The following is a 26688-nucleotide window of genomic DNA, read 5'->3' as shown; positions in this document are numbered from 1 at the left end:
AAGTTGAATTTTGTGCTTGAGGATCAATCTGAAAATTCCAGATTTTGGATCCATGCTCGAGCGGAGGACTTCACGCTCGAGCGTACACTCTGAGTACATGCACTTTCGCTCGAGCATAGGAAGTCACGCTCGAGCGTGAAATGCATATGCCCAGAAGTTCATATGTTTTGCAGTTCGCTCAGGCGAGAGGATTTACGCTCGAGCGAGGGTCTGAGTCTCACGCTCGAGCGGAGGTCGAGCGTCTGTCGAGTGTGAAAATCGTGCATCTAGTAATTTTTCATGAGTTTACAGTCCGCTCGAGTGAAGGAAGTCACGCTTGAGCGGAGCTCCATTGTCTGCATGTCCACTCGAGCGTAGAAAGACACGTTCGAGCGTGGACCCCTGGTTTCAGCAAATTTTGAAAAATATTTTAAAGTACATCTTTGCATCCTCATCCCATCCTAGGCATTCCTAGGCCATGTTTAAGGCATCTTAAGGAGGATATTGATGTAGAACCACACCAAGTGAAGTTTATGGGCTAAGCTATTAATCCCAAGTGTGTAACTTAGTGTGTGTTCATTCTGCAACTGTGTAGGGTTGGCACTCGAGGATGCGAACTAGCCTATCTGTAGCCCAGTAATCTGTGAGTAACAGTGTTGTAAAGATATGTTCAATTATGATTATTTTTTGAATGATCAACTATACTGCTTATTGAAATGTTAGTGTTCAATAAATGAATGTTTGTCCTATTTGTAAACTGTGCTTGTGGCATCCATAGCAACCTACTATTATTGTTACTGCTATTGTTACAGAGATCTCTGTCAATTCCAATGTTAAGACCATTACTGTTCACTGTTTGATGGCCATCAACTGACTGTTCAGTCTATTAAGACCTACTGTACTGCTTTGCGATTGGATGTACCACATATGACATTATGTTTCCTAAATGACTGTTATGGCATGAAATATGAGCCACTGATTGAATAACTGATACAATTGACTGTTTGATTACTGAAAGGACATTCATTCTTAACCCCTTTATGCATATGTTATTTACTAGGCTTTAGCTCACTGTTTATATTTATATGTAGGTGTCCAGGCACCGGACCGATGCTAGGAGCGTCAAGTTAAGCTCCCGTCTTGTCAAGCCAACCACCGTGCCTCATCTTGAGGTTCCAAGTCTGTTCAAGCTAAGGCTATTTTGGGGTGTCTCAGTTTCACCTTTTTGTTTCTGACCTGTAATAAATGTTTAAGACTTGACTGTACAGTTATACTTAGGGATTTGGTCCTTGACATGGATGTTTGTGTATATGTCGCATGTACATATGTTTTGGTTATCAGGTGTGGCATGTTTATAAAAAGTCTTTTTGCATCCAGATTGTTACAGCTCATTGGGCATCTTTTATTTACTGTTTTGGCTTCCACCAGCCCCTTTACTCTGTATTACTGTCATTACTGCTAAGTAGGCCTTCGGTAATCACGGATTACTAGCCGGTTACGGTGCTAAACTCATAGGGGCGGGTTTGGGTCGTGACAGAGTGGTATCAGAGCGATACCAAGCATTTGTTATACTGCATACACGTGTCCAAATGAGCTATAGGATGTCCTAGAAAAGTGACTAGGGCATTGCATGAGCATGAGAAAGTGTGTGTGGCTATGATAGGAATATATGTGCTAATGTGCTAATATGCTTAAGTCAGTAACTTTCTATGTTTATTATTACCATATTGCCTATAGTGAAATGGATAATGCAAGAAATGCCGATGAATCTGAATCATCTGAGGCAAAAATGGCAATGTTAGAAAGAACAGTTGAATTGTTGACTAAAGCCCTAAGGCAACAACAGAACCAACAGCCCCCACCTCCTTCATTACAGCCAGAATAAAATATTAATGATGATATAATTTCCCTGACAAAGAAGTTCAGCAAAATGAAACCACTATCATTCCAGGGAGGCCTTGAACCACTAAAGGCCGAAGCGTGGGTTCTGGAAACTGAAAAACTATTTGAAGTGTTTCCGTGTTCTGAAGCACACAAGGTGTTACTGGCTACCTTCACTTTATAAGAAAAGACAAGACGGTGGTGGATGCTTGTCCGTGACACCAACAATGCTATGACTTGGGCTCAGTTTAAGGAGTCCTTTTTTGAAAAATACTTTCCTCAGTGCGTCCGAGACCGCAAAGTGACTGAGTTTGAACAGTTGAAACAAGGTACTATGTCGGTAGCAGAGTATGAATCTAAATTCACTGAACTAGCCAGATATGCACCACACATGGTGGACACTGATTATAAAAAGGCCAGGAAGTTTGAAGGCGACCTTAATGTTGAGATACTTGATCGAATCAATGTTCTGAAGTTACTTAAATATGTAGATGTTCTTGACCGAGCAATAATAGCTGAGTCGAATATCAAAGCATTAAAACAGACTGAAACACCAGCGACCGAGTGGTGCGATAAGAGACGGGGCTTTAAGTTTAAAAAGGGCCGAAATAACTCATCGAATAAGAAGCAGAATACAGGGTCAACAACCAGCTCTAGTCAGGGAAGCGGTTCCATACCACCCTGCTCTGAATGTGGAAAAAGGCATAAAGGGGTTTGTTATAAAATTTATGGTGCTTGTTACAGGTGTGGCAAGGTGGGCCACATGGTTAAAGATTGCCCTTCCACGTCTCAAGGCAATAAAAAAGTTGCAGCTAGTGCCGCAGCATCAATTGCCCCACCAAAACCCAACCCCAAAGCTACTGGAAAGGAGCCTTTAAGCAAGGCCGGGTGTTTGCACTCGTGCTGGGAGATGTGCAGAATACCGAGACAGTTGTGTCACGTATACTCTTAATTTGTGCTCAAAATGCTTATATTCTAATTGATTCGGGGTCTACACATTCATTTGTCTTGCATGCTTTCTCATGAAAATTGAATAGACCATTGGAACCCATGAACTATTTGTTAGCTGTATCCTCACCCGTTAGGGGATCCATGACTTGTGCTTATATGTATCCTGTATGTGAGATTGTTGTCGGGGATGTGCATTTGTATATTGATTTACTGCTTTTGAACATTGATCATTTCGATGTAATTTTGGGAATGGACTGGTTAACAAAGTATCATGCTACCATAGACTGTGTAACGAAACAAGTTATTTTTTGTCCACCTGGATTGCCTGTATTTGTGTTTAACGGAGTTGGTGTAGTACCTCCCCCATATCTAATTTCGTCCATGAAAGCTTTTAAATTGATTAAAAAGGGGTGTAACGGGTATCTATGTTGCATATTGACTGTACCTATTGCTACTAAAGCTAACGTGGACAATATTCCTATACTCAGAGAATTCCCAGATGTTTTTCCAGATGATTTGCCAGGGGATTTGATTAATAGGGAGATTGAGTTCACCATTGAAGTGTTACCAGGTACACAACCAGTTTCCAAAGCTCTTTACAGGATGACACCTACTGAATTGAAAGAACTAAAAGTTTAGCTGTAGGAATTGTTAGATAAGAAGTTCATCAGGCCCAGTACTTCGCCGTGGGACGCACCAGTTTTATTTGTGAAAAAGAAAAACGGCCCACTAAGACTCTGCATTGACTACTGTGAACTGAACAAGGTAACAGTGAAAAACAAATATCCATTGCCTCGTATTGATGATTTGTTCGACCAGTTATAGGGTGCCCACGTTTTCTCCAAAATTAACCTTAGATCTGGATAACACCAGTTGAAAGTCAAACCAGGGGACATTGAAAAGACTGTCTTTCGAACGAGGTATGGACATTATGAATTTCTTGTTATGCCTTTCGGAGTTACTAATGCGCCTGCTACATTTATGGACCTTATAAACCAAAATTTTAAATCGTTCCTCGTTGAATTTGTAGTTGTTTTCATAGATGACATTTTGATTTATTCCAAGAATAGGGAAGAACATGAACGTCATTTGAGAATTGCCTTGCAGACCTTAAGAGAACAGAAACTGTATGCTAAACTGACAAAGTGTGAATTTTGTCTTGATAATGTTATGTTTTTGGGACATGTAATTAGTAAGGATGGCATCTCAGTTGACTCACAGAAGATTGAAGCAGTAGTGAACTGGCCTAGACCGACTAATGTTACTGAAGTCCAAAGTTTCTTAGGCTTAGCCAGGTATTACAGAAGATTTGTGAAAAACTTCTCCAAAATAGCTCTACCATTGACTCAGTTGACTCAAAAGGGTATATCATTTGACTGGACCAATCAAAGAGAATCAGTTTTTCAAGAATTAAAGACTCGACTTGTGACTGCACCAATTCTTACCCTACCCTCAGGTACGGATGGATTTACTATTTTCAGTGATGTTTCTTATAAGGGTTTGGGATGTGTTTTAATGCAGAATGGTAAAGTTATCGCGTATGCTTCCCGACAACTGAGACCGTATGAAAAGAATTACCCTACTCATGATTTAGAGCTTGCCTCAGTGGTTTTTGCATTGAAAATTTGGCGCCACTACCTATATGGGGCTACATGTGAGGTGTACACCGATCACAAGAGCTTAAAATATTTCTTTACACAGAAAGAGTTGAACATGAGGTAGCGGAGATGGTTAGAACTGATAAAAGACTATGACTTGCAAATTTTGTACCATCCGGGGAAAGCCAACACCATTGCTGATGCATTGAGTGAGAAATCAATTGGGAATTTAGCCTGTTTACTCACCGGACAGAAAGAATTACTATGTGACCTTGAAAAATTTGAAGTTGAGATTGTTTTGCGTGAACAAGGTGGAACATTGGCTGTTATTTCTGCTCAACCAGCACTTATTGAGGAGATTAAAGAGAAACAACACCAAGATAACCATCTGAAAAAGATCATTGATGAACGGGAATCCAAACCAAGGCCGTACTTCAAATTTGAAAATAATGTGTTGAAGTTTCAGGGAAGGTTGTGTGTACCGAATGATTCTAAACTAAAAAGACGAATTTTGCAAGAAGGCCATAACTCAAAACTTTCCATCCATCTAGGAAATACAAAAATGTATCAAGACTTGAAACTGAATTTCTGGTGGCCGGGAATGAAGAAAGAAATTGCCGAGTTTGTATTGAAATGTCTACATTGACAACAAGTCAAAGCCGAACATCAACGACCCGCAGGCTTACTTCAGCCCTTACCATTACCGGAGTGGAAATAGGAACATATTACTATAGATTTCATTGTCGGTTTACCTCGCTCCAGTAAAGGGATTCGAAATTCATATCGAGATTTTGGCAAAGTCTACAAACTGCATTGGGTACTGAACTGAGACTGAGTAGTGCATACTATCCTCAGACAGATGGCCAGTTAGAGAGGACCATCCAGACTCTGGAGGATCTACTGCGTATGTGTGTTCTTGATTTCCAAGGAAATTGGGAAAGCCATTTACCTTTAGCTGAATTTGCCTACAACAACAGCTTTCACTCGAGCATTGATATGGCACCTTTCGAGGCTTTATATGGCAGAAAATGTCGATCTCCTATCTGCTGGGTAGAAGTTGGAGATGGGCCTTTGCTTGGGCCCGAGATTGTACACGAGACTACAGAAAAAGTGAAACTGATTCAACAGAGACTGAAAACCGCACAAAGTCGACAGAAAAGTTATGCGGATGTCCGAAGGCGAGACAGCGAATATGAAGTGGGTGATCATGTTTTTGTTAAAGTGACACCAATGAAAGGGTAGACTCGCTTTGGAGTCAAGGGTAAGCTAGCATCGAGATATGTTGGACCGTATGAGATCATTGAAAAGATTAATCCGGTGGCGTATCAAGTAACGCTTCCTCCTGAAATGGAGCATATGCATAATGTCTTCCATATTTCAATGTTGGGGGATTATCTTCGGGATCCCTTCATAATATTGAGCCTACCCATGTAGTGCTAAGTGATGACTACACTTCTAAAGAACGACCTATTCAGATTGTAAACTGACGGATCAAGAAGTTGAGGAACAAAGAAATTCCATTAGTGAAAGTGGACTGGCAAAACCATGGTGGCATTTATGCCACTTGGGAAAGGGAAGACGATATGATGAAAAGATATCCGGAATTGTTCCCCCTGAATCCAGTATTCTTCCAAAATAAAGGTAATTCGAGTTTGGAGGACCAAACTCTTTTTAAGGAGGGAAGACTGTGACAACCCTCATCTCTGATTAGTGCTAATTTATGATTGAGCATGATAAGTAACTGATTAAACTGAAATTCTGGACTGATTGCATGAGTGCGTTATTTGAATTGCATTTCTATCTGTTTAGTTACTGAATGATCTGTCTATGTTTTGATTTCAAATTCCGAATTGAAAGCCTTATCGGCGACCGATTCAGAAATGGGTTAGCGTTTTATGCTAGTTAGAATTTATGTGATTTTATGGCAGGTTTAATTGAAAGTCGATTTGGAATGATTAAACTAGATTAATTAAAAGTTGTATTACATTAGTTGGCTTTTATTTACAAAATTGCCATTTAGTGGGCACTTTAGGCCATTGATTGATTTTATATCATTTTGATGCATCATCTTCATCCATTTGGAGACCAAAACCATGAGAGAGAGTGAGAGTTGGAAGAAAAGAGTTGACTCAACAAGTTTGGCTTGAAACTTAGGAGAATTTGAAAAAGAATTGAAGGAGAATTGTAAATTAGGCTCCTACACCTTGAATTCAAGGCCTAAGGTAGGAAAATCATCTTCTTAATTGTGAATTCAAGTTAGAGTTAAAGTCAAGAATTGGTCTAAAGAGTGGAATTGAGTAGTAATTCATGCATGCATGTACATATTCTTGCATTTTGAGGTTGTTTTCATGAAAACTCTTACATGCATGTTCATATTTTGGTAGAAGTCCATGAATTCACCATGATTTTGAGCTCAACATTGCATTTGATCTTGTTTTGGAACACTAGAGCTCTTGGAAACTCATGCATGTATGGTTTTGCATTATTCTTCGTATTTACACTTAATTTTATGTTCAATTGGCTTACTTTTGGGCTTGATTTCATAAATTAATCTTTGAAACATGTTGTACTATGAGTTTTCAAGTGTTTTCCGAAAAATTAGCCCAAAAGAATCGAGTTTGAAGCTTTAGAAGTTGAATTTTGTGCTTGAGGATCAATTTGGAAATTCCAGATTTTGGATCCACGCTCGAGCGGAGGACTTCACGCTCGAGCGTACACTCTGAGTACATGCATTTCCGCTCGAGCGTAGGAAGTCACGCTCGAGCGTGAAATGCATATGCCTAGAGTTCATATGTTTTGCAGTCCGCTCGAGCGAGAGAAGTCACGCTCGAACGAGGGTCTGAGTCTCATGCTCGAGCGGAGGTCAAGCGTCTGTCGAGCATGAAAATCATGCATCCAGTACTTTTTCATGAGTTTACAGTCCGCTCGAGCGAAGAAAGTCACGCTCGAGCAGAGCTCCAATGTCTGCATGTCCGCTCTAGCGTAGAAAGCCACGCTCAAGCGTGGACCCCTGTTTTCAGCAAATTTTGAAAAATATTTTAAAGTACATCTTTGCATTCTCATCCCATCCTAGGCATTCTTAGGCCATGTTTAAGGCATCTTAAGGAGGATATTAATGTAGAAGCGCACCAAGTCAAGTTTAGGGGCTAAGCTATTAATCCCAAGTGTAGTGTGTGTTCATTTTGCAACTGTGTAGGGTTGGCACCCGAGGACGCGGGCTAGCCTATCTATAGCCCAGTAATCTATGAGTAATAGTGTTGTAAAGATATGTTCAATTATGATTATTTTCTGAATGGTCAATTGTACGGCTTACTGAAATGTTATAGTTCAATGAATGAATGTTTGTCCTATTTGTTTACTGTACTCGTGTCATCCATAGCAACCTACTGTTACCGTTGCTCTTACTGTTACAGAGATCTCTGTCGGTTCCAATGTTAGGACCACTACTGTTCACTCTTTGATGGCCATCAACTGACTGTTCGGTCTGTTAAGACCTACTGCACTGCTTTGCTATTGGATGTACCACATATGACTTTATGTTTCCTAAATGACTGTTATGGCATGAAACATGAGCCACTGATTGAATAACTGATACAATTGACTGTTTGATTACTGAAAGGGCATTCATTCTTAACCCCTTTACTCATATGTTATTCACTGGGTTTTAGCTCACTGTTTATATTTATATGTAGGTGTCCAGGCACCTGACCGATGCTAGGAGCGTCAAGTTAAGCTCCCGTTTTGTCAAGCCAACCACCGTGCCTCACCTCGAGGTTCCGAGTCTGTTCAAGCTATGGCTATTTTGGGGTGTCTCAGTTTCACCCTTTTGTTTCTGACCTGTAATAAATGTTTAAGACTTGACTGTACAGTTATAGTTAGGGATTTGGTCCCTGACATGGATGTTTGTGTATATGTCGCATGTACATATGTTTTTGTTATCAGGTGTGGCATGTTTATAAAAAGTCTTTTTGCATCCAGATTGTCACAGCTCATTGGGTATCTTTTATTTATTGTTTTGGCTTCCGCCAGCCCCTTTACTCTGTATTACTATCATTACTGTTAAGCAGGCCTTCAGTAATCACGGATTACTGGCCGGTTACGGTGCTAAACCCATAGGGGTGGGTTTGGGTCGTGACAACTTGATCCAGCTAGCAGTGATGGTTGGTTATTTACTGGGCTGTCTAGCTTACCCTTATTTTTTTTTCAGATTCTGAGGAGAAGAGCTGCGTGAGATTTTTACTTGTGGGAGTGCCGAGAGTATGACTATGATTTAAGTACTTGGATTATTGTTTTGTTAGTGGATTAAATTAGTGGACTTAGTGGGCAATTTCATATAAGAATTATTTATTTTTATGAATTTTGGCATTATGATAATTAAAGATTTAATTTGAGTATTTCACAATGTTGGTTTTTGTGATTGGACTCTTAGCCTTGCATGCTCACTTAAATGAGTGTGCGGCGTTGTCATGGAGCTTGGGGCGTGACAATTTTGTGGTATTAGAGCTAGGTTATAATTTTAAAGGCTAGTATAGAATAGTGGTGAGATTGGTTAGATGTAGGACTGAGAACAGTTATAATTTGGTATAATGTTAATTTTATTTACATGTTATAGGGACTTGAGAATATAATAAGATAAGGTTTATTATTGATGCATATAGGTTGCAATGGAACATGAGGAGACATTGGCAAATATGGCTAGGAATACACACCAAGGTCAAACGAATCGATAGACTGGTAATAACAATCGGCGAGGGAATGTGACTAATATTGGTAGTGGTTCTCAAGAAGTTAGAGAAAATCAGGAGCAAGAGTTGGGACAACAAGAACAAGCTGTAATCTCCAATCCAGTTGGAATGGTTCAAGTGCTTCAGACTTTGGTCGGGGTGGTGCAACAACAAACCACCATAGGGAATAACTTGACTAGACTTATGGAGCAACAACAACGGATGCAGCCAGGTGTTAGGCCACAACCGAGGCCACGTTGTAACATTATTGAGTTTAAGAAGATGGCCTTGGCATTTGACGGAGCCACAGACCCTTTGGAGGCTGAAAAATGGTTGACAGAAATGGAAAAGTTGTTTCCCATTTTTGAGTGTACGAATGATTAGAAGGTGACCTATGCTACGTTTATGCTACAAGGGATAGCTAACGATTGGTGGCAAATGGAGAAGCGCATACATGAGCATGATGCCAACCCCTATACATGGGAAAGGTTTAAGAATGGATTCAATGAGAAATACTTCCCTAGGAGTCTTCGTCTACAAAAACAGAGGGAATTTTCGAAGTTAGAGCAAGGGACTAAGATGGTTGCAGAATACGAAGCCGAGTTTACAAAGTTGTCTAAGTTTGCATCAGCATTTGAAGCAGACGAGGATAGCAGAGCACAAAAGTTCGAAGGTGGGCTTAGAACGAACATTATGCAATAGGTGGTTCCTTTCGAGTTACCTACTTTTGGAGCAGTGTTGAATAAGGCATTGTTGGTTGAGAGTGGCCTCACTAGATCCCAAAAAGAGAAATTAGAGAATTATAAGAAAAAATCTAGTTCTACCAACTTTCAAACTAACAGCAGTTCGAAAGGCAATGCTAAGAGACCAAACACTTCTTCAGTTGGGAGTTGGAGAAGTCGAACTAAGGGTGGTAGTGTTGACAAGCAGAACGATCGGGTACTGTCATGACCCGAACCCGCCCCTATGGGTCAAGGCCATAACCGGCCAGTAATCGCGAGATTACCTACGACCTCAAACCACTAAAACAAAACTCATCAGAGTAAAGGAGCCAAACGGGAGCAAATTAAAACTTTGTCTATAGAGCTGTGCTTATGTACACACCATAGCATTCCAACATTTATATGTTAATAACTCACATCGAAATATGTACTAACACAAAACGCTATACATATAGGATCATACAAGTTAAAGTCAGTCGAACCCAACACTTATATACACAAGTAATCCAATGCTTTTGCCAACATAACAAAACTATAAACAAAGGACAAAAGCAAAGACAGTCTCGTGCGTGAGACGTTTGGGTTAACTCCTCAAAACTTCAACTGTTTCTCACAATTTCACCGGGGCTGGTTTTGGACGTCCCTTGGCTCACCTACATGTACATGAATGAGCGTGAACGAATGCCCAGTGAATAATATCAAATGAGGAAGATACATAAGCAATCATTGAAACAGTTACAGCAAATGGCCTTTGGCCCAATCATTTATATTTATCGGCCTTTGGCCCAAATGTTTATGTCAGTTGGCCTTCGGCCCAGTCATTCATGTCAATCAGCCCTCGGCCCAATTATTCATGTCAATCGGCCTTCGGCCCAACCATTCATGTCAATCGGCCTTTGGCCCAATCATTCGTATCAATCGGCCTTCGACCCAATCATTCATATCAATCGTTGTCCACCATTCTGATTAATGAACTTACAAAACTTACATATAAGTAAATAATTGAACAACAATATATTTCAAATATCGTAATAAGATATTACTCACAGTGATCAGTTTGTGGATTTGCCCTGGAGCTTGACCCTACACATTCCATGAACACAAAAAGGTTCACAAACAATTCGATCCGTTCTTAAATTCACATTTTCCTTTTTAGGCTTTATTCTTATCTCTTTAATTCAATTACAATGCTCAATGTATGCCTAAGAGTACTTGGAAGTGAAAGAGAATAGAAAATGGAACTCAGAATGCATAAACAAAATTTCAGAAAACAGGGCCCCCGCTCGAGCGGACCCTATTCAGACTCTTGAAGACATGTTGAGGGCTTGTGTTATTGATCTTGGAGGTTCTTAGGATGAGCATTTGGCCTTAGTGGAATTCTCTTATAATAACAGTTATCATGCGAGCATTCAAATGGCATCATATGAGGCTTTATATGGATGGAAGTGTAAATCACCTATTTGTTGGGATGATGTAGGTGAAAGGAAGCTGTTAAGGCCTGAGATTGTGCAACAAACAGCGAACAAGATCAATCTTATTAGAGAGCGACTTCGCGCTACATAGAGTAGACATAAAAGTTATGCAGATAATAGAAGACGCGATTTGGTGTTTGGGGTTGGAGACCATGTGTTCCTTAAGGTGTCTCCTATGAAAGGAGTAATGAGGTTTGGTGTTCGGGGTAAATTGAGTCCTAGATTTGTTGGACCATTTGAGGTTTTAGATCGAGTTAGAGAGGTAGCTTACAGACTTGCCCTACCACCTTTACTAGTTGGAGTTCATAATGTTTTTCATGTCTTAATGTTAAGGAAGTATATACCGGATCCTAGTCATGTGATTGATCATGCACCATTGCAGTTTCGGGAAAATTTGATCTATGAGGAAAACCCTATATGAATTGTTGATAGGAAGGAACAAGCTTTGAGGCGTCTAGACATTCACTATGTTAAGGTTCAATGGAGCAATCACTCGGAAAGAGAAGCTACTTGGCAACTCGAGGATGAAATAAGACAAAAGTATCCACAACTTTTTGAGACTCTAGGTATGTCAAATTTCGAGGACAAAATTTCTTTTAAGGGGGGGAGAATGTAAAACCCAAGTTTTGTATATAATTATTTTTGGATAGATTAGTAATTAAATTAATTTATATGGGTTATTTATTAATATCAAATAATTAGTTATGAGATGACATTATAATTTCTATTACTTAGATGGGTAATTTTGTAATCTTGGAAGATTTGGTTAATAAGCCTACATGTTGTAGCTTTAAGCCTTGGAGAAAAAAATATATAAAAATAAAAACAGAGGCTAGGGATTTACGGTGAAGAGTTTTGGAGGCAACAAGGGTTTGAAAAAGTAAAGAAGAAAAAAACAAAGAGAGAGGTTCAAGTATTCAACCATTGACTGGGGTAAGATTCTTGTATCACCAACAAGTTATTAATTTTCGTTTGAAAAAAAAAAAAAAAAAGGTCTAAAGCTTTATGTAACCTGTAGGTGCCTATTCGGTTTGAGAGGTTGACGAATAGACCCACGTGTGGAGTGTGGTCTAGGTAAAGAGTTGAAACAGTGGAGCATTTTGGGTGGGTGTGTTTTGACTTTTGGGTTTTGTACATTGGGTAAGGTGTGTTTGGCTATTGAATTGGGTGGATTGATTTGGTGTCTCTTGGACTTTAAGCATATATATATATATATATATAATGGGTTCTTGTTGATGTGTGAAAGACATCAAAATATTAATTTATTTGAGATTCTATTTATTAGGTTTGTGTGATTGAATTGGTGGAACTGGGTGTCTGTAGTTAGTGTGGTGGAATATTATTTCTAAGCGTTTGAGGTAAGTAACCCTCTATTACTGTTGGTGCATTTTTTATTCCTATTGAATCGTTTAAAATTATAAGTATTTATTCATAGTTTCCATGTTCTCTTAAAATAAAATATGGGTCAAGTATAAAATAGCATCGAATATTATTATGAAAATTATTTGAATATTTTATGGAACTATTATGAAAATTGTACTAAATGTTTATTCTGAAAACATCGAATATTGTGTTCAAAGTTGTGTATTGTTTGAATTTTGAACATCACTCTAGTCTGACTATGATTTGGACCCTAGCCAATAGGGGTTATTTATTGGCACAGAAACTAGTTTCTTTTGGGGCTTTACCACCGGCCTATGTGTGGTTCTGGGCCTTGTCACGGGCTAAGTGACCGTAGTCACCAAGACTTGGGTTTTGTGAATCAAATCATTGAATTATCTGAATATCGAACCATCGATTTTGAACAACGAATTACTTTGAATTATCTTGTTGGCTTTTCATTTAAAATGTATTGTACATTGTTTATTTTTTAGCTATGAAACCATCTTACAAATAATTGTTCATTTATTGAATTGTAGCAAAAATTATATTTATTGGTTATCAACTATTTATTTATTTTTATTTTTTTGTATACTTGATCCAGCTAGCAGTGATGGTTGGTTATTTACTGGGCTGTCTAGCTTACCCTTATTTTTTTTTTTCAGATTCTGAGGAGTAGAGCTGCCCGAGATTTTTACTTGTGAGAGTGCCGAGAGTAGGACTATGATTTAATTACTTGGATTATTGTTTTGTTAGTGGATTAAATTAGTGGACTTAGTGGGCAATTTCATATAAGAATTATTTATTTTTATGGATTTTGGCATTATGATAATTAAATATTTAATTTGAGTATTTTACAATGTTGGTTTTTGTGATTGGACTCTTAGCCTTGCATGCTCTTTTAAATGAGTGTGCGGTATTGTCATGGAGCTTGGGGCGTGACAGTATCTATGGTAAACAAATGCAAATAAAAAACCCTCTCCTACTCCATGATTGTTTTTTGGTTAAAAAGACAAAACCAATATATATAAATAATAAACACAACAAAACCAAAGAATACAGTAGAAAAACCAAAAGGCAGAAACAGGAAGGAAGGGCAATTCAAGTTTAAATCATCTCTATAAAATAAACAACCTGGGTAAGATATGACCAAAAGCACATTGAAATAATGTAAGGGTCTTGTTAAGCTTCTTAACATGTGACAAAATCTATAAATTACATAAGTTATTGGCACCATAACAATCAAATTCATTTTGTAGTTAAAAAATAAGCTGATAATCATACAAGATTGGTTAAAAAATGGGCAGAAACAAATTTGACTACAAAAAAATGGACACCGTAGATAATGCAAAGATCATTGTCCAAGTGTTACAACATTTGTCCATCATAGAGATTTCCAAATAAAAAGCATCATTGAGATTCTGATGTCCCTATCTGATTTATAATCAATTGGACAAATAATTTGTAAACATCAAGTTCTCAATTGTTTGAGGCAAGGCAATACAAAACAAAGATTTCATACTTGTCATTGGTGAAAAGGACAACCCAAGAACATTAATAGTTTACCCACAAGAATTTTTAACAAATATACATAAACATGCACCATGCAGAATTGGGGTGCTTTCAATTCATTTATTTCGGCTATGTACAAATTGATTTTTTTTTTTTTTTTTTTTTTTGTGATCTAAGCAAATAAAGATTGTAATATATGCATGAGTATCACCTTTTACGTAAGTAAAAAAATATGGAATTGTTACATTTTCATAATTCGCCCACTATTCATTAGATGCTTGTATCAAACCAGTTGCTTCGTTGTAACTTATGCCAGTTGGCCCATGCCTACTGTCCATAAGGCATGACCACAACTGCCAATCCTTTTTTAGTAACCCGTACTTGTTTTACAGTTGCTTCACATCATGGACCTTGTTTGTACGCTTTTGGAAGGCCTTGCAGACAACCCTGTATCCGTGCATTGTCATGGTATGAAAGCTACCATTGAAACCAAAGTCCAACTCTTTGATAACAAGTTGCAAGAAAATCTACACTGTGTCGGAGTCCCAAGCTGCTTTGTGCACATATGCAGACTGTAGCTGAGTCTGTTTACTACCCCGCTTACGCAAATTTTTGGAAGGCGTCGACTGCATTTGGGCGTGCTCCATTTGGCTATTACAATGCAGCAATAATTGTGGTATACGTGGAAAAACAAGTATTTCACAAACGTAAAATGGGCATTCATAACATGGCAACATAATGGATAACCGAAAATAGCATATTGCTTAACCATTTGAAATACGCATTGGAGACATTGTACGAAATCGAAAAACAAATGTGCAGGTGGGTAGTACATACAACCTAACAACCGAAGCACATCAACTATGCAACAACAACAACATTACAATAACAACAGACAAGACGAACGTCACAAATTGCAAGAGACGCAAAACATGCTGCAGGTTGAGGATGTCAGCCTTCAACTGGAAGACCATGTCCAACACTGAGTTGTGAGTGTCATGCACGGATGTTTGGTCATGGTCGTCACACTAGCCAATCCAAGAACGACATGGCTAAATAGACACATGTATTAGTGTAGTTTGAAAACATATAAATGCACAACTGTTGAATACTCACCACTACACGAGGGCATTGGTAGTATGCACGACCCCGAATTTCTCGAAGATCTTGAAATCTTCACAACAAACGGGCCAAAACCACACACACAGAAGGGTGTTGTCCGCGTACAAGTAGCAGACAATACAAACGAAGCCATGGTTTGTTTTTGGAACAACCATAGAAGAAAACTGTAATGTGGGATGATATGGACATGGAGCAAGGTATGACAAAATATGAAGTAGAGTCTAACGTGAGGTTATAGGTTTGTTTCCATGTCAGTTACAATCAAAAATTTCATAGGATTGTTGTAACGCATGTCATGTTGAAGTTGTTCTCTTGTTGTATGATGATCAATTAAGGAACATGTGAACAAGTGGGTGTACCGAAAATGTGAATGGACTGCTTAACTATTTGTTAAAAATTCAATTGGGACTATTTTATTTTCTTTCACTTACTATCAAAAAAATTCCTACCAATGATCTATTTTTCTGTTCCTATTCGTTTTAAGGGTAATGGCCAGTAGTATTGGGACTTTCGAACATTCCATAACTTGGCAACTTCACAACTCTACGATAGCGGCAAGAGAACTTGTAACTAAATTGATACAATATGGAAAAATAACAGACAATTAATACAATTAGAACTATGGGAACTAAAATTGACACAAAATCAAGTTATTGGGTTGTGTTTTGCAAAAGAAAAAAAAAAATCCTCATGGGTCCAACCTTTTTTTTTCTTTTGTGATTGATTCTTTTTAAAATATCCAATCTACTTGTCCCTTTCTCGTAGCTTTTTCCTTGCAAAGGAACCTCTTCCTAACAAAACGGTTTTTGTTTATATTAGCATTTACATTTCTTCTAATCTTATTAACAATTTCATTTAATTTTTATGTGTGTGTGTGTGTGTGTGTTTGTGAACAGGCATATCTGTCTTCTGTGTATGATGCAACGAATGCAGCCATGGAAGTCATGCAGAGTATAGAAGCAATGACCACACAATTCCTCCTTCAGGTTCAATTTTTTTTATTAATTTTCAATGCAAAATTACAATTTATAATTTTTATTATTAGGTCAACTAATCAGCCAAAACAAAATACGTATGAGCTGATTTGGTTACACATATTCAAGAAATACAATATGCAAAAATTGGTCATACCCTCCCATGTCTGACCCCAAACCAGTATAGTGATTTTCCAAATGTGGCATTTTTTTTTTCAGTGAAGGACATCAAAATTAAACAAGGCTATGCATGTCAACAATAGAACGAAAATAGATTGTGGTCCATGTTTCGGTATGATGCTACTGTAGAATTCTTATGTACAGTTTATACAGGGAAATAAAAGAAGAAGAGGAGAGAGAAAGACAAAGGCGGTTAACACCACCGACGTATACTGTGGATTACTTAACAAAAAGTCAAAAATGGAGCAGAAGAAGCTACCACTTCGTGGAAAAAGGGGATCTGTATGGATTGGTTGACATGTAAAAATTCATTGGCGTGGAAGAGATGTTACATTCTAGTTTGGGAGATACAGGCCGAAGTGGTGTAGATCTGGTCAGCGGTGGTACAGATCTGGACGACGGATGGTCTTTCCCATCGATTACTATTGTCATGCGATCGCGTCGAGGTCTGACTTTGGCACGGTTGTGGCGGTGCTGTAAGAAGGGTGTGACGGATCTCCGGCCGTTGGCGGTGTAAGGGTGATAGACTAGCCTCGTTGAATCGACTGAGGGACTATCTTGCTTGTTCAACGACGAGTGTAGCTTAGAGAAGGAAATGAGAACTTTCAGGTGAGAGATGGTGTATTGTCATATATCCGTCTCAGAGGCACCACTCAAAAGCAAGGGCAGAAATGTCTTTTTACCCTCTGCAGATTCAGACAGATTTTTGCCACCCAATCCATATAGTTGGTGTAACTTTTAAACTTTTTTAATAATTTTTTGTCTTTTTTCATGTATGCCAAACAAACCCTAAATATAGAGGAATAATTATACACGATAATATATTCGGTGAAACTCATTTTAAAATCTAAGGCTTTCTAGCACCTACATTTCCATTTTGGGAATTAAATATGGAGGAATAATTATACACTATTATACATTCTATTATACATTCGGTTAAACTCTTTTTAAAATCTTAGGCTTTTAGCACCTACATTTCCATATTAGGTGAATACGTGTTTTTTTGAAGTAAAAATGACCTTGGCAATCACCCCTTTGTCTAACATCCACAATTTGATTAAACTTTCTAATTTTCAAATTAGATTTAGAATACACTTCATCAAAAAAAACAAAAAACAAAACAAAACAAAAAAATGTTGATTATTACATTTTCATCATACTTTAGAGAGAACGAAAGCGTAATTACGTTTTATAAGAAAATTGTAAAACATTATTAGTGATTATGTTTTCACAAAATGTTAGCTAATCAACCCACAAATTGCATTGAAGTGCAAATACATTGAAGTTTGCAGCATTTGTAATCAAGCCAGATCCGTCTCAAGAAATAGACTCAACACTCATGCTTCTCAAATTTTACCTAGGGATCGCAACAGAGCGGGGTGGGTTTGGGGTGTCCTGCTCGCACCCCCTATTTTTTAATCAAGGCAGGGAAATCAAGGTGTTGAGCTATAAAGGTGGGGACGAAACTAAATAAAATAATATTACATATGATAGATTATAAGCTATAAGAAAAAAATTTAAAGATGAAAAGATAAAAGAAGAGAACATGAGAAATATTGGTGTTTTAATCAGATTATACTTAACAAAATAAATTACATATACACATATATAAATAAATAAATAAAAGGTATTGTTCAATGTAATTGGAGCTATACAGGACAAATGGGGCAGGGGAAGCAATTCTCATCTCCACCCTCTTTCTTATAACAGGGAGAGAGCTGCAGGGGCGGGGCAAATTATTGTGAAATTGCACAAACGAAAAGGATAAAAAATCAAATCCCAAGGAACAATCCATGAAAAATATAACCATACATCTCCATTCAAGGAAAGCAGCCAGCAAGAGTGTTGCCGAGTAATTTTCAGAACCAGCTGAAAATTCTATTACAATATTCACTTTCCTTCCTCCTTATAATTGTTGATTTTCTATTAAGACAAAAACCACATCAAAGAACACAAGGCTCTGCCAAGCAATTCAAAACCTTTAATACAAGCCAAATAAAAATAAATGCCATACTACTTGAGTCAAGTCAGTACATCTGCAAGAAGATTTCTGTAAATTACAAAGAAAAGTCCACTTTTGTTTCTTGATGACTGAAGGGTCCAATGAAGGTATATGAACTTACTAACAAACAAATCTCACTGACAAATTCGACAACAAAGGCTGACACAATTAAACTTCACAAGTTTGGTGTTTCACTGGCAGGTCCAGGTCGAGCATTCAACAGAGGCTGGAGAGCTTTAACAACAATGCTCATGTTTGGCCGGAAATCAGCTTCATATTGCACACACAAGGCAGCAACAGCAGCCATCTGATATCAACACATGACAATGTGAAGGAATTAAATGATGTAGAGAACTTTCAGAAATTCATTCATTCCTTTGTTTCTATAAATTAACTTGAATTCAATCACTCTGCGTTAAATAATTACAAGTGAATTTGGCAAAGATTAAAGTGAAAATGTCATTGAGGTTATACAATTAGATATCAGTAACAATGTAATATTTGTATAGATAAATTACCTTTGCGACCGCCTTAGGAGGGTACTCTCCTCCGAGTCTAGTGTCAACACACTGCTTCACCTTATCTTCACTGAGTTTTGGTGTTGCCTATTTGGATACACACGCAAAATATTATGCTCAGATTGAAAATTACTAAACTAATGGGCAAAAGTTCCAAATTGCACAGACAAGCACACTTCAGTTAACAGGGGGAATAAAACAAAGATGAAAAGTAGTACCCATGTCACAAGTGACTGTTGTCCACGTGGGAGTGTATGATCAACAGGTTTACGCCCAGTCAAGAGTTCCAAGAGAACAACACCGAAGCTGTAAACATCACTCTTTGAACTCAGTTGTCCGGTCATTGCATATCTGCCACCCAAAATCAGAAAAAATTAAGACCATTGTGAATGTGTTTGAGAGAGAGAGAGAGAGAGCCAAAAAGGGTTCATGACGCTCAAGCAGAACGAGTAATTCACAAAACAACTAACAGACGGGGCAGACCAGAAAGATTGTCAAACACCTGTAATTGGTGTTTTGGGGAGGGGACAATCAGTGGATTCATCTACTATTTGGTTCTTTTACCCTTCAGACCCATCCCCAGGTTCAATAACTGAATGATTGCTACATTTTTGAATGAGGGATTCCTGGGTCTGAACTATCAAAGGATGCCTATGACATACTTCCCTATCAGATACTATGACAATTCAGGAAACAAGCAACAATTCAAAGCCAAAACAAACCAAACTGTGTCTTGTGTCCCAATAAAATGAGGTCGGACACATGAATGTCTGCCATTCCACTTTGTCAAGAGTTATTTGAAAAAATTCAAAGCATCTATAGTTCAAAACAAAAATAGTAGCTTACTCTGGAGCATGATAACCAAATGTTCCTAGAACACGAGTGGAATGCAGACGTGCTGCCATATCAGGGGCTTGATTGGACAGATCGAAATCCGCAATTTTAGCGACATCATCATCAAAAAGTAAGACATTGCTGGACTTGATGTCACGATGGACAATAGAAGGCCGTGCCTTCTCGTGTAAATATTCAAGTCCCTTTGCAGCCCCAACAGCAATTTTAACCCTTTGTAACCAAGACAGAACTGGACCTGGCTGTGCTCCCTTGACACCTTTCCGTCCTACATCCACAAATTGAAGAATATTAGAAGCATCACCTAGGAGCTAAAAATTACCCACAACTCAAGTCAAGCACCCAACTGAGATGTTAAAATCATGAATTAGAAGAAAAAAAAAATGTGGTTAGTTCTTGGCATTTCAATTATACTTTTGTGAGCTTCCACTGCTTGAATTTTATGTGGCAAAGCTTATTAGATGGTGCTGAACCTATAGGACACATTTTTTAGTTCTGAAGTCATGTTCTATTGCCACTAAAGGATTAAAAAAATTATCAAGTTAAAATAGAAATACACTTAAATACATGGGCACTATTGGCTTAAGGGGGCTAGATCCATGAAAGGGAAGTGACTTCTACGTATTACTCTCTGGAGATTTTAGTTGCTCTGAGGCAATACTTGAACAGTTCTAAATGACAGCATCATGTATCTTTGTAAGAACAGAGCAATACATCCTTTCTCGAATTCATTTTCTAGCAAGAGGCTGCAGTCAACCATTCTTTAAGCTTGCAAGAACTAACCATAAAAAGGCCTCAAATATACTGATTGGCAAAGTAACAAACCTTCATACTTAAAAAGACCAAAAATTAACTTAACAGTCACTTGAGAGTAGACACTTCAAAAATAATTTAACCCTTCTCCATGCGGTAGTGGTGTTGTCCAGGAATAAGAGTCCACTTAGAAAAGGAAAAAATTGACATTACTTACCATGGAGAATATCATGAAGAGATCCATTCGAAGCATACTCATATGCAAGGACTCGGAGACCGCCATCAACAGAATAACCAAGAAGCTCAACAACATTTTCATGTTTCAGTCTTGATACCATTGAAACCTGGTAAGTCATAAAGAAACTGATAAAAATTTTGTTATGATGTAACATTGTGAAACTCAAAGCATTGTGGCAAGCCCAACCTGTGCTAAAAATTCTTGGTCTGGTTGCTTACTGGAGTCTAACTTTTTAATGGCTGCAGCCAGCCCACTGGTGAGAAGACCATAGTAAACTCTTCCATATGAGCCCTCACCAATTAATGCCTTTGTACCAAAGTTGTCTGTTATTTCCTTCAATTCATCCACTGGGATGGAGGGGACAGCAATAGGCTGAACATCTACAGTTTTTGTGTCCTTCGGTGCAGCTTCAGCAGCATGATAACCTCCATTGTTGCCTAATGATAAATTTCCGTCGTGTCAGTTTGGAAGAAATCAGAAGCCTTAGAAAGTATAAAACAAAAGCGCATGATGCTAACATGTAAGACTTACAATCGCACAAGACAGATCCAAGCAACTGAATAAAAAGTGAGCAAGGAAACTAACCACACAAGTAAACCAAGCAAAGATAGATGTACAAACTGGCCAACATGAGATATCACCCTGAAAATGTTAGGTAGCGTTTGGTAGAGTTTTGTAAATGTGATTTGAGAGTATGAGTTGTATTTTGAGTTTGTGTGTTGTGGAGTTATGATTTGAGTGTAGAAAATTTGTTTGGTAAAGAGTTTTGAAAATAGTTTTGGAAAAGAGGTTTGATTTGAGTGGGGAATTATTGATGTGACATTTGATATGTGATACAAAAATTTACAACTCATAACTAAACATACAATTCAAAATTATTTTAAAGCACATAAAAAATTAAAAAAATTTCAGAAAATATTTTTTCCGATTATATAAATCAATTGCAAAAAAAAAAAAAAAAAACAAAAAAAAAAAAAACTGTTCCGGACAGCCGGCCGGACGTCCCCTTAGCAAAAATTTTGAAAAAAAAAACAGAGCAAAAGAGCGGCTGAGACAGATTTGGTACAGAGCTCTCAGCAGAGCTTTTGAAACGTGATTACAAAATCCTAAACAAACATCATACTGAAACACAGGTGTAGAATCACGTTTCAAAAGCACAACCAAACACAGCCTTAGGGTCTTTGCCAAGGTCGGGAAACACAAATGAAATGGAAGATATGTTAATCTGTCTGATTTCATGCTTGAAGCATGGAATACAAACTTTGAAATTCAGTGCGAAAAAATAAATTTATATGCCCTTCACCACATTAATCCAACAAAGATGAAAAGCCTTCATTACCATTTCAAAGAATGAAAGAGAAAAAATTGCAAGTTTTCTAAATACTACAACCTGAGCAGAGACAATTTACCTGCTGTATTTGTCATGAATGGTCCATTATCAGCAGCCTTGTGCATATCATCTTCCATGCAACAGCTGAAGCAGCTCATGATTGTTTTCTTTAATGAACAAGCTGGATGTGTCAAAAATTTCCTTCAGCAAACAAACTCATAAATAGATCCTTTTTTTATAAAGAAAATAATAATTAGAAAGCTGAAAGGATTTCAGAACAAGAAAAATAAGGGAACCACACCTCAAAGCACTGTTAGAGTGCAACCCAAATATCTAATGACCTTGATAGTATTGTTCTTGTTTACTTAAATTTATTTTTTTACAAGAAAATCTGGATCATATACATATGACAATGATCGTCACTGGATAATTGAAAATATAGCACAAAAACAGCCTATGCAAAGGTAAGCATTGTTACACTTCAGCTTGTAATGGTCACCTTTGTTGCGCTTGGGCAGGGAGGTGAAATGTGCTTAAAATATATCACATTGATTGATTGACTGATTGTGTGTGTGTGTGTGTGTGTGTGTGTGAGAGAGAGAGAGAGAGAGAGAGAGAGAAAGGAAACAACATATTTAAACTGCTTAAAGATGTAGTTTTGTAACCCATATCATCAGTGTTGTTGGTCATATTTGTGCTTGCTGATATTGATTGAAATTGTAGTTAGGCCTCGAATAGCAATTTAGAGTAATGTAGCATGAGCGTTATGGATGAGTTAACGAGAGATATTCAGGATGATGCGCCATAGTGTATGTTTTTTGCAGATGATATCGTGTTAGTGGATGAGACTAGAGAAGGAGCTAACACTAAGTTGGAGACTTTGAGAGAAACACTTGAATCTGAAGGATTTTGGATATGCAGAACTAAGACAGAGTATATAGAGTGCAATTTTAGTAACAGTAATAATGGAAGCAAAGAAAAAGTGAAAAATGAGAACCAAGCACTACTTAAGAGTGAACATTTTCGTTGTTTAGGATACCACAACGGCTGGGGAGATTGGAACGAATGTGGTCCATAGAATTAAGGCATAGTGGCTTAAGTGAAACAGTGCGTCTAGGGTACTGTGAATAAACGAGTACCCACTAAACTAAAAGGGAAGTTCTATAGAACGACTATTAGAACAGCGATGTTGTATGGGACGGAATGTCGAGTAACTAAAAAACAATATGCAGATAAGATGAATGTTGTTGAGATGAGGATGCTTAGGTGGATATGTGGCAAGACTAGAAAAGACAGAGTTATGAACGAGTATATTCGAGAATGAGTAGGAGTAGTATCGATAGAAGATAAGTTGAGGAAAAATAGATTGAGATGGTCTGGTCATCTATAACAGAAACCAACAAAGCCAGTAGTGAAAAAATGAGAAACAGTGACATTAGATAGAAGTGGTAGGGAAAGGGGCAGACCTAAATTGACGTGGGCAAGTATAATATATAGAGATATGAATCTTTTTAATTTGACTAACGATATGACCTTGGATAGAGTCGAATGGAGAAGAATGATTCACAACACTATTTGATAGGACTTAAGGCTAGGGTTGGTTTGGTTTGGTTTGGTTTTAGGAAGAGGGTGGAAATAAAACTAAAAATGGCCACTATCTACATTATACATTTTGAGAGCAACAACCATCTTGCTAGTGATTACAGTGGGCAATTCAATTAATGAGAAATTAAAGAAAATGAGTTTAAACTATATGTAACATGATAAAAATCCTGGAGAATTTCTAGCAATTTTTTGCTCTAAGCTTTGAATAGAACAAAAGGCCCAAATATTGGGATAGGCTATATGGGGAAAAGCCTCATGAATCATAATATTAGAAAGGTTGCAGCTTGAATTTTGATATCCTTCCACTGTTCCGAAAGGATTAGCACAAGAAATTTATTATAATTGTAAAATAAAGAAGGAACAAAAAAGATTGCTCAGCACAAACATATCACGAGAATTTAAGTAATGATCAATCAATTCTTCACCATCTACTTAAATTCAGTTCAGATCGAACCCAACAAATCAAAACCCAGAGAGAGAGAGAGAGAGAGAGAGAGAGAGAAAATACCCCCAAAAAAGAAGATCAAAATCAGACCCAAAACAAAAGCAAACCCAACCAGGAACAAATAAATACGAATAATAAAACGCAAAAAAGGAGGTGCAAAAAGCAAATTAAGGAAGAGGTGGAGTATGAAAAAGCATAGATGAGTGAATAAATGAGGGAATTGAAACAAATAAAAAGAGTGGCAAGACAAGATACCTTTCTTTACCTTTGTTGTTTAATCTTGTTGTTAAAAGTGTGAAACTAGGTGGGTATGGTATAGGGTATAAGGTATAGCGGACTGACAGTGTGGTGGTGTGTGGGTTAAAGAGGAAACCAGTAGTGGAGGGTGGTGGTGGTAGTGGTAGAATCGGCGATGATTGATCGGATTCACAACAAAAAGGTGAGAGAGAGATCAAATAAGGAAGGATGGATGGATGGATCAGAAAGACGGCTGAGATAAAGATGAGCCGGTTGAGCAAAGGAGAAGGAGGAGCTGGTCGTCGTATTATATTATTATTATTATTATTATTGTTATTGTTATTAGAAGGATGTAAAATGAAGAAGACGAATTCTTAGTTGGACCGTCTTCATCCCCCCACTTTGACTTGTCCATCCCTTTACCATTGTGCAAAACAAGATATTTTCTCTTTTTCATATATCAAATCAATAACAATAGCAATAATAATAACAATAATAATATCAATATCAATGTAACAGTAATTAAATTTATTTAAAGTGTAATGTTAGACATCTCAAATATTTATATAAATTATTTATAATTTTTTTTTATTTTATGTTTGATAGTTTGTGTCAAATTATTTTGTATAATTTTTTTAATAATTTATTAAAAATAAATAATATATATAAGTTTTAAAAAAAAAAATTGGATTAGAAGATCCATGACATATAAAGATGCAAGGTTAGTATCTAAGCACCTTGAATTTTTTATGTTAAAGAAAATTATGCTACATGTCCCACAAATATTATTTAAAAAGTTATCTCAAAAAACAAAATATGTGAGCTAAATTCATACTAAATGTGGCTTCTATCAACCTTATTAGTTAAAAAAAAATACAATCATTTCAAAAAATACATGCTAATGGTGTTTCGTAATGTCTCTAAATTTTTTTTTCTAGCCATATATATTCCCTTATTATTAGACAAACACACCATGCCAATATAGTATTTTAGAAAAACTAGATAATTATTCCGTTTAATTTGAATATATACCTCATACTTCCTTTTCAAACACTAACTATTTGAGTTTTCTAATTTTTCTTACTATGAAATATAATAATGATGAGTGCTTTAATTTGAAGGCCACAAAAAAATCATGGATCTGTATCAATTTTTTGTTGAAATAAAACGTCAAGCATGATGGGATTCTAATTTTATATTAGAGAGGAGAGGAGAGGAGAGGAGAGGCTCGTAGCTAGCTAGTTCTTGGTCGTCAAGTGGAAATTTCCGGGCAAGTATCATGGGAGACTTGTTTATATAAATGGGTTATTTAAATGTTGTAGTAAACATTTTTTTAGAGACTTATTAAGATTAAAAGTACATTTTTAGTACTTAAGTGCGTGTATCGTGTTTTTGAGGGAGGTATATTCATATCTCTATCTTATAAGAATCAGGTACATAACAGGCAACAACAGCCCACAACCATTTCTTAAACCTTTTACTTGCTTTTGGTATTGGTAAGTTTCAAGGAAATTAAGTTGTGAATTATAAATGAAAAGAGAGTTGAGAATTGATTGTTTTATTTATATATCTATATCTATCAATTATATAAGAAAAAATGAAATTCTAATCCATAAGTCTGGTGGAAACTTCAAGTTTCCAATTTAAATTTCATAATTTTTTGAATTTTAAAAAAAAAAAAAATCTTCTATTGATTAACTCTTATTCAAGCAAAAATAAGTAAATAAATAAAAATTAATATCACTTATAATTTATAACTTTCAAATGAAAAGTATATCAAATCTAAAAATAATGAAAAGTATATTAATCTAGTTCAAAATTCAAATTTGAGAGTCACTAAATATGAAAATTTAAAATTACAATGATCTATCCCATGATTTATAAGTTTTAAATCTAAATTTAGGAGCAATAATAGTGACGTTGAGATTATTTATATATTTTACAAAATAATGCTTTTAAGAAGAGATATTATGAGAGTCTCAAAATTTCATACAAAATCTATATATATATATACTATTATAATTAAAAAAAATGTTGTCATCCTACTAAAGTCTAAAGTTGCAATTCTTTTTTTATTATTATGTTTAATTTTTGTTAATATGTGTCACAATATGATTGGTTTATAAATTAATTTATATTATTAATTTTAAATTTAGATTTTTCATTAAATTATGTTACTAGAATAAGATTAATATTCATTTCTTAATTTATGC

The 26688-nt window shown here is 36.8% G+C and overlaps 1 protein-coding gene and 3 long non-coding RNA genes across 7 annotated transcripts; 2 read left to right on the top strand and 2 right to left on the bottom strand.

The window, feature by feature from the left end:
• Positions 1-14261: 14261 nt before the first annotated feature.
• On the bottom strand, positions 14262-16152 carry LOC114308716 (uncharacterized). Its single transcript, XR_014331609.1, has 2 exons — positions 15336-16152; positions 14262-15271 (listed from the first exon to the last, which is right to left on the bottom strand). It is a non-coding gene; the product is annotated as an uncharacterized LOC114308716 (long non-coding RNA).
• Positions 16153-16189: 37 nt separating this feature from the next.
• On the top strand, positions 16190-17332 carry LOC145792221 (uncharacterized). The gene is made up of 2 exons (XR_014331610.1): positions 16190-16327; positions 16649-17332. It is a non-coding gene; the product is annotated as an uncharacterized LOC145792221 (long non-coding RNA).
• Positions 17333-18289: 957 nt separating this feature from the next.
• LOC114308778 (Protein kinase superfamily protein) lies at positions 18290-24934 on the bottom strand. Of its 4 annotated transcripts, none has more exons than XM_028254535.2 (8): positions 24494-24934; positions 22268-22369; positions 21045-21295; positions 20838-20964; positions 19862-20135; positions 19234-19366; positions 19016-19102; positions 18290-18804 (listed from the first exon to the last, which is right to left on the bottom strand). In XM_028254535.2, exons 2-8 carry the CDS (start codon positions 22344-22346, stop codon positions 18673-18675), a joined length of 1083 nt encoding a protein of 360 aa, XP_028110336.1. In that variant the 5' UTR covers positions 22347-22369; positions 24494-24934; the 3' UTR covers positions 18290-18672. The 4 variants fall into 4 exon arrangements, with proteins under 4 accessions (XP_028110336.1, XP_028110272.1, XP_082729132.1 ...); XM_028254471.2 differs by having other exon boundaries at positions 24504-24929; XM_082873006.1 differs by having other exon boundaries at positions 22268-22389; positions 24494-24906.
• On the top strand, positions 21260-23192 carry LOC145792220 (uncharacterized). The gene is made up of 2 exons (XR_014331608.1): positions 21260-21513; positions 22035-23192. It is a non-coding gene; the product is annotated as an uncharacterized LOC145792220 (long non-coding RNA).
• Positions 24935-26688: the final 1754 nt, after the last annotated feature.

Source organism: Camellia sinensis, chromosome 6 (genome assembly GCF_055761805.1).
Source record: "Camellia sinensis isolate YWXY chromosome 6, ASM5576180v1, whole genome shotgun sequence".
NCBI lineage: Eukaryota > Viridiplantae > Streptophyta > Magnoliopsida > Ericales > Theaceae > Camellia > Camellia sinensis.
Note: the sequence above shows the minus strand (reverse complement) of the source record. Positions and strands in the feature narration are given on the sequence as shown.

Coding starts and splice junctions, on each gene's coding strand:
- LOC114308778 (XM_028254535.2), bottom strand. CDS start 22,346: ATGAGCTGCTTCAGCTGTTGCATGGAAGATGATATGCACAAGGCTGCT. Junction 20,136..20,837: donor TCTTCATGATATTCTCCATG/GTAAGTAATGTC, acceptor TTGTGGATGTAG/GACGGAAAGGTGTCAAGGGA. Junction 18,805..19,015: donor CTCCTAAGGCGGTCGCAAAG/GTAATTTATCTA, acceptor TGTTGATATCAG/ATGGCTGCTGTTGCTGCCTT.